Genomic DNA, 14,416 nt, shown 5'->3' with positions numbered 1-14,416 from the left:
AAAGTAGGTAAACATTTTTCTTGAATATTATGTCAGAGTTTAATACTGCTTAGATACGCAACAGCATAATAACCGTTAAACAAATAAAATTGCTTTGTTACAGCTGATACAAATCCTAAAATAAATCTGCAGTGTGTCTACTTCCTGATTCATGGAAGCAGACATATTGTTAACATCCTGTACTTTCAAATGAGCTTATCTGCCTTATCTGTCATGGCAGTCATGTGACACGGGAGAGGTCAAATTACAATCACAATCAACTAGTGATTAGACACAAATGAGGGGGAAGTAAACAGGCTAAACTCTCAAAATACAGGGTGGGCCATTTATATGGATACACCTTAATAAAATGGGAATGGTTGGTGATATTAACTTCCTGTTTGTGGCACATTAGTATGTGTGAGGGAGGAAAACTTTTCAAGATGGGTGGTGACCATGGCGGCCATTTTGAAGTCAGCCATTTTGAATCCAACTTTAGTTTTTTCAATAGGAAGAGGGTCATGTGACATCAAACTTATTGGGAATTTCACAAGAAAAGCAATGGTGTGCTTGGTTTTAACGTAACTTTATTCTTTCATGAGTTATTTACACGTTTCTGACCACTTATAAAATGTGTTCAAAGTGCTGTCCATTGTGCTGGATTGTCAATGCAACCCTCTTCTCCCACTCTTCTCACACTGATAGCAACACTGCAGGAGAAATGCTAGCACAGGCTTCCAGTATCCGTAGTTTCAGGTGCTGCACATCTCGTACCTTCACAGCATAGACAATTGCCTTCAGATGACCCCAAAGATAAAAGTCTAAGGGGTCAGATCGGGAGACCTTGGGGGACATTCAACTGGCCCACGACAACCAATCCGCACTCTAGGAAACTGTTCTTCTAGGAATGCTCGGACCTGACACCCATAATGTGGTGGTGCACCATCTTGCTGGAAAAACTCAGGGAACGTGCCAGCTTCAATGCATAAAGAGGGAAACGCATCATCATGTAGCAATTTCACATATTCAGTGGCTTTAAGGTTTCCATTGATGAAGAATGGCCCCACTATCTTTGTACCCCATATACCACACCATACCATCAATTTTTTTTGTTCCAACAGCCTTGGAGGGATCTATCCAATGTGGGTTAGTGTCAGACCAATAGCGGTGGTTTTGTTTGTTAACTTCACCATTCACATAAAAGTTTGCCTCATTACTGAACAAAATCTTCTTCGTAAACTGAGGGTCCTGTTCCAATTTTTGTTTTGCCAATTTGCAAATTCGGCGCTCTGGGTCATCCTCGTTGAGATGCTGCAGTAGCTGGAGCTTTATTAGGGTGCCATTTGTGAGTAGCTAATATCCGCCGAAGGGACTAATGTCACCCTCCAGTGACATATGGTGAGTGCTACGCTGTGGGCTCTTGCTAGGACAGCCATTGATATTTCTTCATTAGTGACAGATTTCATGCTTCCACATTTTGGCAAATCCAACACTGAACCAGTTTCACAAAACTTAGCAAGCAGTTTTCTAACCGTAGCATGGGAGTTGGGTGGTCTCATAGGGTGTCTTGCATTGAAATCTGCTGCAATGACCTGGTTACTGCATTCACCAGACAACACAATTTATATCTGCTCCTCACGTGATAATCTCAGCGACATGTCAATGGCTGTAAACAAAGAGAAACTTGTAAATAACTAATGAAAGAATAAAGTTACGTTAAAACCAAGCAAACCATTGTTTTTCTTGTGGAATTTTCAATAAGTTTGATGTGTCACATGACCCTCTTCCTATTGAAAAAACTAAAGTTGGATTCAAAATGGCCGCCATGGTCACCACCCATTTTGAAAAGTTTCCCCTCTCACATGTACTAATGTGCCACAAACAGGAAGTTAATGCCACCAACCATTCCCATTTTATTAAGGTGTTTTCATATAAATGGCCCACCCTGTACATACAGGGTACATTTCTCTGTTTTCCTTCTGTCCTGTGCAAGAGTTCAGGTTCACTTTATCTCTCCTCTGGGCACCTTCACAGTCCTTGCTCTAGTGGTGATACTGAATAGTACTGTAGGTAGCCATGGAGATATCAGAAAGGAATTTCTATGCATTTTCCGATGTCCTTGTAGAACTAAAACTGGCGTTGCTCAAATTTGCAATGTAATGCACAGTGTGAACATAGGGCAGCATGGTAACATAGTGGTTAGCACTCTCGCCTTGCAGCGCTGGGTCCCGAGCTCAAATCTCAGCCATGGCACTACCTACAAGGAGTTTGTATGTTCTCCCTGTGTCTGCATGGGTTTCCCCAGGCACTTTGTTTCCTCCCGCATCCCAAAAACATACAGATAAGTTAATTGGCTTCCCCCTAAATTGGCCCTAAACTATGATACATACACTACACGATGCATACATAGACATATGACTATGGCAGGGATTAAGTTGCGAGCCCCACCTTAAGGCTGGTTTCACAGTGGGACGTCAAAGTCCCACGTTACAGCAGCCAGTAACGCAGCCTAACTCACAGCACTGTAAAATCAATGTGCTGTTCACAGTGCCCACGTTGCGTTACATAGTAACGCAGCAAGTTTAAACAAAGTGCTGCATGCTGTACGTAATACTGGGCTAAGCAGCGTTAGACTGCTTGCACATGCTCAGTAATGTTGGAGGAGGTGGTCTACCCTCCCCCTCCTCCTCCGCGGCCAGCCACATGGCTAATTAATATTCACTGCACTGCAGAGACTCATGGTAGGACTGTAGTGTTGTCCGGATCATGAACGAATCCTTCATTTGATCCGGATCTTTTTTGTGAGTCGATCCATCCGGATCATCACAATGAAAGATTCGGTTCACAGTAGATGTCTGTCTGGAAGAAACAGGAACATACAGAATGTACAGTGCAGGGAAAGTCCTGTCCTGCTAGTCATTTCACCCAGTCTGCTTCCCTAGTAAAATGATTCGGTTCAAAGATCCGGATCTTTTCAATGATCTGATTCAAATGATCCGAATCCTTAAAAAGATCCGAACTTCCTATAACTAACCTGGAGCGGCTGCTTTGAGAGCTGCATAACGCAGCTCAATCTGACGTCCAACTTCAACACCACCATACATTGCGTTAGTGGCACGTTATGCGACCATAACGTCCCCTAAAACGCAACATCCTGGTGGGAAAGTAGCCTTAAGGAACACTATCGATTGAAATATTTTTTCAACGGAGATAGGAATGGTTTGGGAAGTGCTGCCAAGTACTGGTGTATACATTTCACTGGCAACCTTTTTGTTTAGCTATCAAAATACTTTCACACTTTTCTGACAAAACTGACAGCAGAATGAACCATGAGGGGAGGGGGAATTCCCCTCACACTTTGTTAACCCTGTGTGTGTGAGAGAGAAAGCTCTCAGCAGCTGCAGCGTCCTGTCTCCTCTGAATGAAGTGACTGAAGAGAGCAGAGGAAATGTAACTTGTTATAAACATTTGTCTGACACCACAGCTTTTCATACTGTTTTTGCTTTCAGTGAAAAATACTCTCTAGTCTGATATGCAACACTGGCTGTGCATTGAAGCAGACAACGCTTCTGCAATTGATTCGTTCCAAACAAAGCTAAATCACGCAAAGCCTCTGATATTTAACATGAAAAGTAGGAAAATTTTTACACATCTACTTAGACAGTTGTACATGTCATTTTAGAACACTTGGGTATTGATAGTTTTCCTTTAAAGGGACTCCGAGCAGTGCAGAAACTATGGAAAGATGCATATCATTTTAAAGCTCTCTTTCTCCTCTTTCCAATGATATATAAACCGCCGCCCTACGCCTTTTAGTTTTCGCTATATTCGCGATTGAAATTGCCGCGGCCGCAATTTCAATCGCAAAAATGGAGAAAACTAAAAGGCGTAGAGCGACGATTTAGGTGTCGCCAGAAAGAGGAGAAAGAGAGCTTTAAAATGATATCCATCTTTCCATAGTTACTTGTATTACACAGGACGACACTTTCCCCAGTGTCAGCAGCTCCATTCAGCAGAAAAAGTCGCCCTGTGTAATACAATGTAACTATGGAAAGATGGATATCATTTTAAAGCTCTCTTTCTCCTCTTTCTGGCGACACCTAAATCGTCGCCCTACGCCTTTTAGTTTTCTCCATTTTTGCGATTGAAATTGCGGCCGCGGCAATTTCAATCGCGAAAATAGCGAAAACTAAAAGGCGTAGGGCAGCGGTTTATATATCATTGGAAAGAGGAGAAAGAGAGCTTTAAAATGATATGCATCTTTCTATAGTTTCTGCACTGCTCGGAGTCCCTTTAAGTGACAAGTTAATATACCCTGTACAGCGCTGGGTAAGATGTCAGCGCTATATAAACACACACACACACACAGACACAGACACACACAGACACACACACAGACACACACACAGACACACACACAGACACACACACAGACACACACACAGACACACACACAGACACACACACAGACACACACACAGACACAGACACACACACAGACACACACACAGACACACACACAGACACACACACAGACACACACACAGACACACACACATTATTATGGGGCGGATGTAGAAGCACCTGCAGTGGACTAAGTCATTATGTATGCCAGCAACAAGAGGTCTCCTCCCCCTCCTTAGTAGAACAATAAAATGGCAAGTTGCAGCACACAATGCTCTTTGTTGAGCTCAAAGTTTTTCAGCAATACAGCTTATGCAGCATTCAGCAACAGTAAATCTCATCCTTTATCAAGCTGGCTGATGGATGAAACAAAAAAGGCATATATACAGGTGAAACATTCTTAAGCCCCATCTACACCATACAATCTTTGGTGCGATACGATTCATCACTTCAATTCGATTTGCCATTGCAGAACAATGGCAAAATGAATCGAATCCTGATTGGACATGTCGAATTCAATCAAATCGATGAATCAAATCGCAAAAAAAATTTGTATGGTGTAGATGGGGCTTAAGAGTTATAGCAACACTTATCTGACAGCAGTCAGGTAAAGGCAAATCAGGTAGACACATCCGTAAACCCAAAGACAGTGGAGACATCACATTGATCGTAATCTGGAGAAAAACCTATAATTATAGAAATAAATCCAGTGAATTCAGTGGACTTCACTGCCTGGATACGCTGCACCCGACAAGGAATTTAACGTACATTTCTGTATTTATGTTTTTTTCAGAATAAATTCCATGACTCCATTGTCTTTGGGCTCACAGATGAACCTACACCTTTGATTTGCCTTTACCTGACAGCTGTCAGATAAGTGCTCCTATATCTTTAAGAATGTTATTTCCCTTTTCATTTGATTAATTTGTTACTAAGACTCTGATGTCACTTCCGGGTCCGGAAGATATATATGCATATTTTGTTTCATTCATTAGCCAGCTTGATAAAGGATGAGGTTTACCTGTTGCTGCATGCTGCAGGAGAGCAGTATCTGAGGCAGCAGACCTTGCACACAGTATACGCTGTGAGGGGCTTTGGAAACGAATGGGGGCTCACGTGGAATACAGTGGGTGGGGCAAAGAAACAAGGCAAGGCACCAAGAAATTAGCACACCATGTTCTTCTCATTAATACTATGCTCTCCTATGACACCCATGTGATAAGAGCCTGGGGTAACCACACCCACTTTTAGGCTGGGCTGACGAGTGGGCATGGTGCGTCTTACTTTCGTCACATTTATTGCCACGCCCTCCAGACTTACAGGATGGGTCCTGATCTGTGGTGACTTTCCTGCGTCGCAGAATTCTTTGCAGCTCTGTTTCGGTGGAAGCTGTACTGATGGTGCCAACTTTTCTCCGGCTGGATGTGGAGCCCAGAGTATCCTGCGGTGGAACACACAATGCGTTAGCCTCTTCCATGTATGCTGAATCTAGAGATAGCCACTCTATCTCTCTAGCCTGCTGGCAACTCTGTTTTGTAGCGATCAACTGACTTTATAATATAGCAATGTATTTTCCTTACAGCTTCAAAAGCATAGGTGGTGTTCTTTAACTAGTTCGGGACATCGGTAAGTAGAATCTACGCCGCATCTGTGGCTCTCCAAGTCTGATACAGTGTAGATTCTACATTATGGATTTCTGTGGTCCCGAGCCAATCCTTGCTCGCTGCCACAGACTCGCCTGTCATGTGATAATGGAGCTGCCTCCAATGGGTAAGGAGACAGTTTCATTGGCTCCTTACCAAGTGATCACTGTGAGCCAATCAGTGATCACAACCGCCGGATTGAAAAAAAGGCTCTGGTCTTTACAGGGCCAGAGATAGCCAGCCAAACAATAGGACCATTGGGCCCTTTCTTGGAGAAGACACGTATTAAAGGTCAATGCTGTAAGAAGTGTTGTAAATATTTTGTATTCTACTAAATTCACAGGCAGGGCGAGCAGAAGAACAATGCCTTCGGGTGGCCTGCGGTCAGTTAAGACGATAGCTCAGTCTAGATTTCTCCCCAACGCATTAACAGGGATTGTCACGGACGGTTGCGTGGCCGCAGACGGTGTCCGTGAACCGCCAGTGAAAAAAATGCGATCGCAATCGAATTTTTTGCACCGATTGCGATTAAGATAGAATCTGAATTGGCTGTCTGGCTATCTGCAGTCAAGCCTGGGCTCTCTTCTTCTCTCAGCAGAGAAATAGTTCAGTAACCTAAGGTACAGGATGCCTGTGATTTGTAATTAGCATATGACTGGAATCTGGACCTTAACAGAGGTGTCTATTGCTCAGACATATGGCTGCCTGAAAGGAAGCCAGCAAGCTAGCTCCCCAGGTGGCCTGGACGAGCTAGCCAGTGCGGCAACGTTAGGGGCAGATTCAGATGCCTGTGTTATATGTTTTTTTGCATATTTACGGAATACCGTAAATAGGAAAGTTATGGGAGCGGTATCATTGGAGTTGTAGAGTCGTGTTGAATCTATTGATACCAGTCTAGAGGGGCCAGGGGTCCTACAACCAAGTTATTCAACTTCTCAGGAACTGGAACCTCGACCCTAATCAAGTCTGATGTCATAGGAATTATCATCTGAGGAATATTAATCTGTTATCAGCGCCAATGTGGCATTTATCGGTTTTGAATTACAGTGTTTTATAGGTTTAAACCTAAATCTCTCTCAGACGGAATGAACTGTGATTGGTTTGTAGCGAAGAGAACGCCAGCGCATACCGCTAAGGCTGCATTTGAAATGACCACCAGCTCAGTGTGCAGCACCTAAATAGACTTCCTGCACACCTCGCATTCAATTCAGATGCAAATCACATGCAAATCTGCTACTACTTATTATGCAAACAGGAAACTCAGGAGGAGCGGCTGGGAGCAGCTAACCTGATAGTTACATAGTTACAAAGTTAAGAAAAGGTGGGGGGAAAGGCTGCGCATCCCTAAACACATGTTGCAATTGAATGGTTAATCGCACAGGCATACACCACCTCTGCCAGACTGAAAAATGCATGCCCTGCATCCAAGATTATTGCTAACATTTATTAAACTAGGAGGAACTTTAGCTTCCAATATGGTTTGCATGCAAAGTATATTATACTAGACACTTGCGCCACGGTGAGGCAAACCTGCGGGCAAGTGACCTAACCTAAATTTAAAACCTTGGGAGCAGCTAAGCAAAAAGAAAATGTGTAACTTACATTTTGTTGAACAGCGAGGAGAACGCCAGCGCATACTGCTAAGGCTGCATCTGAAATGACCACCAGCTCAGTGTGCAGCACCTAAATAGACTTCCTGCACACCTCGCATTCAATTCAGATGGCGTTCTCCTCGCTGTTCAACAAAATGTAAGTTACACATTTTCTTTTTGCTTAGCTGCTTTAAAGGTTTTAAATTTAGGTTAGGTCACTTGCCCGCAGGTTTGCCTCACTGTGGCGCAAGTGTCTTGTATAATATACTTTGCATGCAAACCATATTGGAAGCTAAAGTTCCTCCTAGTTTAATAAATGTTAGCACTTGTCTTGGATGCAGGGCATGCATTTTTCAGTCTGGCAGAGGCGGTGTATGTCTGTGCGATTAACCATTCAATTGCAACATGTGTTTAGGGATGCGCAGCCTTTCCCCCCACCTTTTCTTAACTGTGATTGGTTTGTAGTTAAGAGGGGGCAGGCGTTGCCACACCCCCAAACCAGCTTCATCAAAAGCACATTGCTAGCAGGCGGGCTTTAGTCCTCCAAATTCCATCGTCACGAGAGCCTGCTGCTAGCCAGAGGACCATGTGGTAAGCGGCCATCTTGTCTGAACTTTGCTCGTGATTCTGAAACAAAGGAACTTTACAAGTTTTCCCAGAAAGGACATATTTCCACAAACCTAAGTATTTTCTCCTTCCTTTTATTTTCATACTGGCTATTAATGTTTCTATAATTGTTGATTTTAATGATTTTCTGTATATATTATTTATATTGCGTTTTAATAAACGACGCAAACGTCTTTTATTTGTCCAGCTACCCTGCTATTCAGCCGCACAAACTGAACCCTGACTTCTGAAGAGTCGCTACTATTGTTGCTAGCTAGACAGAATAGAGTGTGTTTAACCGTTTTTATTTGCAGGTCTAGACTCAGCAAGTCAGTGGGCTCCTCTGTCCCATGGTAACAGAGGTGGTGGCAGTTATACCCTGAAATAGTGTGTAATTTGTAATTACCGTAAATCACAGGCTCCCTTCTAGTCGGTCTGCTGCCAAAATTCCAGCGGTTTCTGCGCACCGATTGCGACCACAGCTTGCATGGTCTGTGTGCTGAAACCGATTGGAAGGCATTTTGCGGTCCGGCCACTAGGGGCCCTGTGACAGGGATCAGGGCTGCTGTTTAAAGGACCACGATCGTGAAAAAAATTGTGACATTTAAAATACATAGATATAAATGTATGCGACACCAACATAAGGGAAAAGTAATTTATAGTGCATTTTACTCCTGGATAAATGTACATTTCTAGGTTTATAAAACTTAAATTTTCCATGATAGTTGTCCTTTAAAGAGGAACTGTAAAGTGTAAAATAACTCACCACCAATGTGGAGCTGATGGCAGGTTGGTCAGGGAAAACCCAGGTCTTAGAAGGGATAAAGTCCTGCAGCCAATGGAAATCCAGCTGAAAAGGTGAAGCCCTGCCCACAGTGTGGGCCTAGTTTAAATTTGGCCTACTGATGCACAGCCTTGTGGGTAATGACATATGCAGCTCATTCCTGATGGCCCTCAGAGGGAACTACCCCTGTGCCAAATTAAAGCCCCCCCCATATTCACTGGTATCTATATAAGGAAAAAAGGGGTGCGTCTTCAGCTAAGGGAATAAAGAAAAAAAACCTTTGTGCCAATAGTAAACATGATTCCTCCCATGCTGTGCAAGGCACTTTCTCTATACCACACTGAAAGGGTAAGAGGATATTTTTCTTCTCTCTCTCACTTCTCTCTCCTTATTTTCTTCATAGCACACTCCTTTTTCCTTTGTGAGGATGGCCGATGGATAGGTGTCAAAAAACAGATAACCTTACCATCAAAAAAAGCTGATGGTAGGATATCGATCACAGAGTTTTAATGACTGAATGATTTAATCACCCTGCATACAAATCAACAAAAAAATCAAATCTCTGGTAATGCCAGTATGGAGGCTAAAAAGGGACAGATGACAAAAAAAATACAGAAACAATATACAGTACTCACCAGCATGCCGCGGAGCTCGTGAACAGCACTGTTCGGAGGTTTAGCCTCTTCTGGCTGCTGAGAAACAGAGAAGACAATATTATAGCTCTGGTGATCACATGTCCTGTTGGGCCCCATAGCCGAGTTATTCACACCTTGAGTGGATTTAAGGAGTTACGAAACTGGATCTACCATTGGTAATGTAATCTAACTTCTATTTTTTACACTCTGCACTTAAACCCCACAACATAAAACAAAAAAGGAAACAGAAAGTGCTCCATATAGTAATGTAAGAATACTCAACACAAAAATTCATATAAACCTCTAAAAACACAGCAACGGCTAAACAGTCACCACCACGTCATGCTCAAATAGTCATCACACAACAGGCATAACAATCAAATTAACTGGCCAACTGATAAAAACTAGTAGTTGCATTCTGGCCCTTACACTATTCACCTTTTTCCCCCAAGTTTTCTCCAAGGAGGTACTTTATTTATATTTTAAAATAACTTCAGCACTCTGCACTTGAAAAATTACCAAAAAGTAGGTCGAAAAGTGGAAATGCCGATACCAGGCCATCTCTTTTTTCTTTTGAGGAGAAGAAGCAACAGTTAGAACAGAGTAAGGCAAACAAGTGCGACAAGGTTGCATATTGTCTCCATATCTATTTAATTTAAATGCTGAATAGGTAATGTGGAAAGCTAATTTGAATGAATCACATACTGGAATTAAAACACCTGGCAGGATTATTAACTATCAGATATGCCGATGATAGCACTCTGATGGCTGAAACAGAGAAATAATCGAAGAGCCTAACCATGAATGTCAAACAAGAAAGTGTCACAGCTGGTCTACTGCTTAACATCAAGAAAACTAAAGTCATGTTATCTGCTCCAATGAAAAATCTACAAATAGATGAAGAAAAAGTAGAAGTTGTAACAGATTTCATCTTCCTGGGATCAAAGATCTCAGCAGATGGTGACTGCAGCCATGAGATTTAAGACACTTGTTACTTGAGAGGAAAGCTATGGCAAGTTTGGACAAGATACTACAAGATAGAGAGGTCACCTTACCAACAAAGATTAGGATAGTTAAAGCCATGGTCCTCCCAGTAGCAACTTATGGCTGTAAAAATTGGACAATAAATAAGGCCATGGGCAGAAAAAAATGATGCTTTTGAATTGTGGGTTTGGAGAAAGCTGCTGAGAGTTCCCTGGACTGCTAGAAAGTGAAACCAGTCAAAACTTAAAAGAAAAAAAGGTCAGAATGTTCACTAGAAGCATTGATAGTACTATTAAAACTTAAATACTTTGGACACATTGTGATAAGGCCAGGTTCTATGGAGAAATCCGTGATGCTTGAAACAATTGAGGGCAAAAGAAGAAGAGGACAGTACAGGCTAAGATGGATAGACCGCACATGTGAAGCTATGGACATGCCTAAACAACAGCTGGAAGAAGCTGCAATTGGCAGAGAAATCTGGCGTGCATAAGTACATATGGTCGGAGTGTGAGTCAACTAAACGAATGAGGGAAGTGGTAGAAAAAAAAAAAGTAGTCAAATGTTTCCGAGTATCTTCTTGCTTGCTGGTGGCATAAAATGTGAAAATATCACCTAGGAGAAAACTTAGGAGAAAAAAGGGAATTGAATAAGGGATTGGCCTCAATTCACTAAGCTTATCTCCTGTCTTTAATAACTCTTCTAGAGTTGTTACCATGGTGATAAGGCATGTAGTATTCAGGAAACATTTTACCTCAGGCAAACCTAAAGATAACTCTTCTGTCTTTAAGTTAACTCTTTAATCCTTAAAATAACTCCAGAGTTAAAGACAGGCTGTTAATTAACTGCATGTGAAAATAACTACAGAGAAGGTAAATTAACTACAGAGGAGGTAACGTAAGGAATGAAGAGATAGGATAACTCTCTCACTATGTGGAGGTAAGTTTTCTCTTGCTTTATCTCCAGCATAATCTTAGTGAATTGAGGCCATTGTGCCAGTTTAAACATATAGACATATCTGGAGCCCAGCAGGCAGACGTAGCCTCTAGACAAGTTCATATCTGAAGCAGGCTTACGCCAGATTACTAGGAACATGGCAGCTCATCCACAGCCTAATCCAGATTTGGCAAAGGGCTACTTCCATTGAAGAGCACACCAGGTATCTGAACCCTATAGACTGAGGTTATTCAGAGGCTAGAGATATGGTGCAAGGAAATAGCCCTTCACAAAACGGGAGTTAACTGTGTAGATGCTGCAGATATCTTCTACTCCTATGTACCAAGAGAAAGGCAAATTGCCATAGCCTTTAGACTAAGGTTATTAAAGCGGACCCAAACCAACATTTTTTTTTAATTCAAAATATTAAGTTGCACCACTCTGACACATACAAATATAAATAAACACTCCTTCAAGCCTATGAGCATTTCAGTGCATGCTTTTCACCCTCTTTGCATAACTAGGGTTATACAGGTGACAGCCATTAGCAATTCCTCCTTTGCTGGACACCATCTACTCCACTAGTTTGCCGAATTTTTTGCCGGCAATATGAAAGGAATGGAGGGGTTTCCCCAATAAATGTAAAATATTTTATATTTGTCATCATGCAGCTGAAAAAAGGGTGCTATTTATTATTATAATTTAGAAAATAGATTTCATCTCTGAAATCTTGTATTTTTAGTTTGGGTCCACTTTAACATTTAAGGAACGGTTACTCCCTTTCACCTCAAACTCACCAGGTAGCGATAACATCTTCTGTAAAGTTACTGAAGTCTCTGGAAGGCCTTTTTATCATGTACCAGGACCTGGCAGGTAACTAGAGTCCCTATGCTACATGGTTTCTGTCATTTGGCACTGTATTGGCCTGAGGAAGCGGGCTCAGACCTGCCAAATGCGTTGCCTGTGCTCAAATAAAAATCTTTTGCAAGTTTACAGAGATTTCGTCATTGAGGTAAGATACCTCATTCTTTTTCGTTTTTAAACTGGTTTTAAAAGCTTTTATTCAAATCAAGGTGCCTCTTTCCCTTATTGTGCATAGTTATACCCCCGTACATACTTGTCAGAACACCAGTTTTACCACGGTTGAGGTTTTTTCCATCCTTTTTCGTCTAAGAGAGCGACCGCATTCAGGTCCGTTCCGGACCACCCCGAGTGGAGTCGGGTTTATGGTCTCCACCTGCTTCCTGTGGTTGGTTGCCCCTTGCAACCCTCCTTTGCGAGTAGCCCTTTCAATCAATAAATTTCTCCACACACCTACAATTGACATACTGCACTATCGTGCTCCCTTTTTTGTCTCCTGTATTTTTTCCCATAGGGTGCCAAGACACCCCAACCTCAATTTCTCTAAAATCCGTAAGGGCTCCCAATTTGGTCTGGAGCATCTACAGCTGCGCAGTGTGTGTGCGGTCACTCCATCCTAGAAGCCAGTAAAAAGCTCCTAATGTGATGGACAGATCTCACAACTACAGTGGGGTGTACCTACCGTACTTATCACTTGTTGAGCTGTAGAGTTTTCTGTACATAAAAGGTATCCACAGTTTAAAGGTAGGAATGCAATTCACTTGACTTCGCTATTTAGAGCTGATGTACGTACGGCTAATTTGTGTTTCCTGTTTCTCACTTCTGTAACCAAGACTGAACACTGTATGGTGGACTCGTGCAATAAATCTTTAATGAACTTGGAGAGTTTCTGGTCTATGTGTCCAGTTGCAGTTGCGTGAATGCCACGCTGATACGAGAGTAAGTGCAGTCAATGGATCGCTGGTGCCGAACAAATATTAACAGCTTTAGCCTCTACGTTATTCACATGAGGAAAAGCCACCCTCCCATGTACCAGGTAGCCATAACCGCTAGAGTGAGGTCATTCACATCTGGTTAGACAGAAACGAGAGCGTATAATGGATTCAAAACCGTTTACTGGTGTAATACTAGCTGGGAGGTGAATGTCATCTTCTATAGAGCTCATTATGGATCAAGCCTGGTAGCCTTGTAGTAAACACAGAATGTTTTACTGAAACCTACATTAAGGAGTGGAATCACTTCTATACATTAAATATTGTTTACATTCACTAATGTAACGACATCTATAGAGGATCTCCACCGAGCAGAGTGCTTTTCAGACCAGATGAGAAGAAGGCGGCTTTCAGAAGATAAACCGTTTCACACCTCAGCCTATACAGGCGCCCAGAGGCCATTGTCATGCAGACAAAGTGGCTCTCCAGCGCTGAGAGGCCTTCTACCTCCCGTACGCGGCTACAAAGCTTGGCTTCACCTCGCTCACTTGAGGCAGTTTATAGCAAATTACATCTTTGTTAACGACTCAAGGACGTCTCCTCAGAATGGAGCAAGGCTTCAGAAAGTGGTATGCACTAAAGAGGGCCCTGACAATGGCCAACTGTGTTTTCCCCTTTTTGTGTTGCTCCTCAAACAGCTGATGATCCCGGGCTCGCGAGCGCTCACCTGCACGCCCAAAAACGCCTCTGTGGCACGTACGCTCAGGCATTTGTAGAACACGAACGCTAAACGGAACATCCGAGCCGATAAAAGACGTACACAGGTACGAATACGGGAATAATTAATTCAAATGAAGGACGAAGTACAATGGGCAGCCAGAGTAGAGTTGATTCATCTCGCTTAGATGCAGCAATACGGCGACCGCACATTGTAAACACGCTTTATGAGGCTGGGCCATGGCGTCGACGCAAACAATTCATCTCTCAATTAATGAGGGGGTGGATTTGAATAAGGGTGATGCTATTTGTTGGTTAATTCAATAGATTTAAAGAGCATTATTCA

General features: G+C 42.5%; 1 protein-coding gene across 5 annotated transcripts in view; it reads right to left on the bottom strand.

The window, feature by feature from the left end:
- The window catches only part of SHTN1 (shootin 1), a 175,792-nt gene that overhangs the window by 20,215 nt on the left and 141,161 nt on the right, over positions 1–14,416 (bottom strand). For 3 of the 5 annotated variants that reach the window (XM_068258154.1, XM_068258157.1, XM_068258156.1), the window contains 2 exons: positions 9,644–9,700; positions 5,704–5,824 (listed from right to left, as the gene is read on the bottom strand). In XM_068258154.1, the coding sequence (XP_068114255.1) occupies positions 5,704–5,824; positions 9,644–9,700 (178 nt within the window). The remainder of the gene's footprint in view (positions 1–5,703; positions 5,825–9,643; positions 9,701–14,416) is intronic. The other 2 variants (XM_068258155.1, XM_068258158.1) reach the window with 1 other exon arrangement.

Source organism: Hyperolius riggenbachi, chromosome 10 (assembly GCF_040937935.1).
Source record: "Hyperolius riggenbachi isolate aHypRig1 chromosome 10, aHypRig1.pri, whole genome shotgun sequence".
Taxonomy (NCBI): Eukaryota; Metazoa; Chordata; class Amphibia; order Anura; family Hyperoliidae; genus Hyperolius; species Hyperolius riggenbachi.
This window is presented reverse-complemented; position numbering and strand designations above follow the sequence as displayed.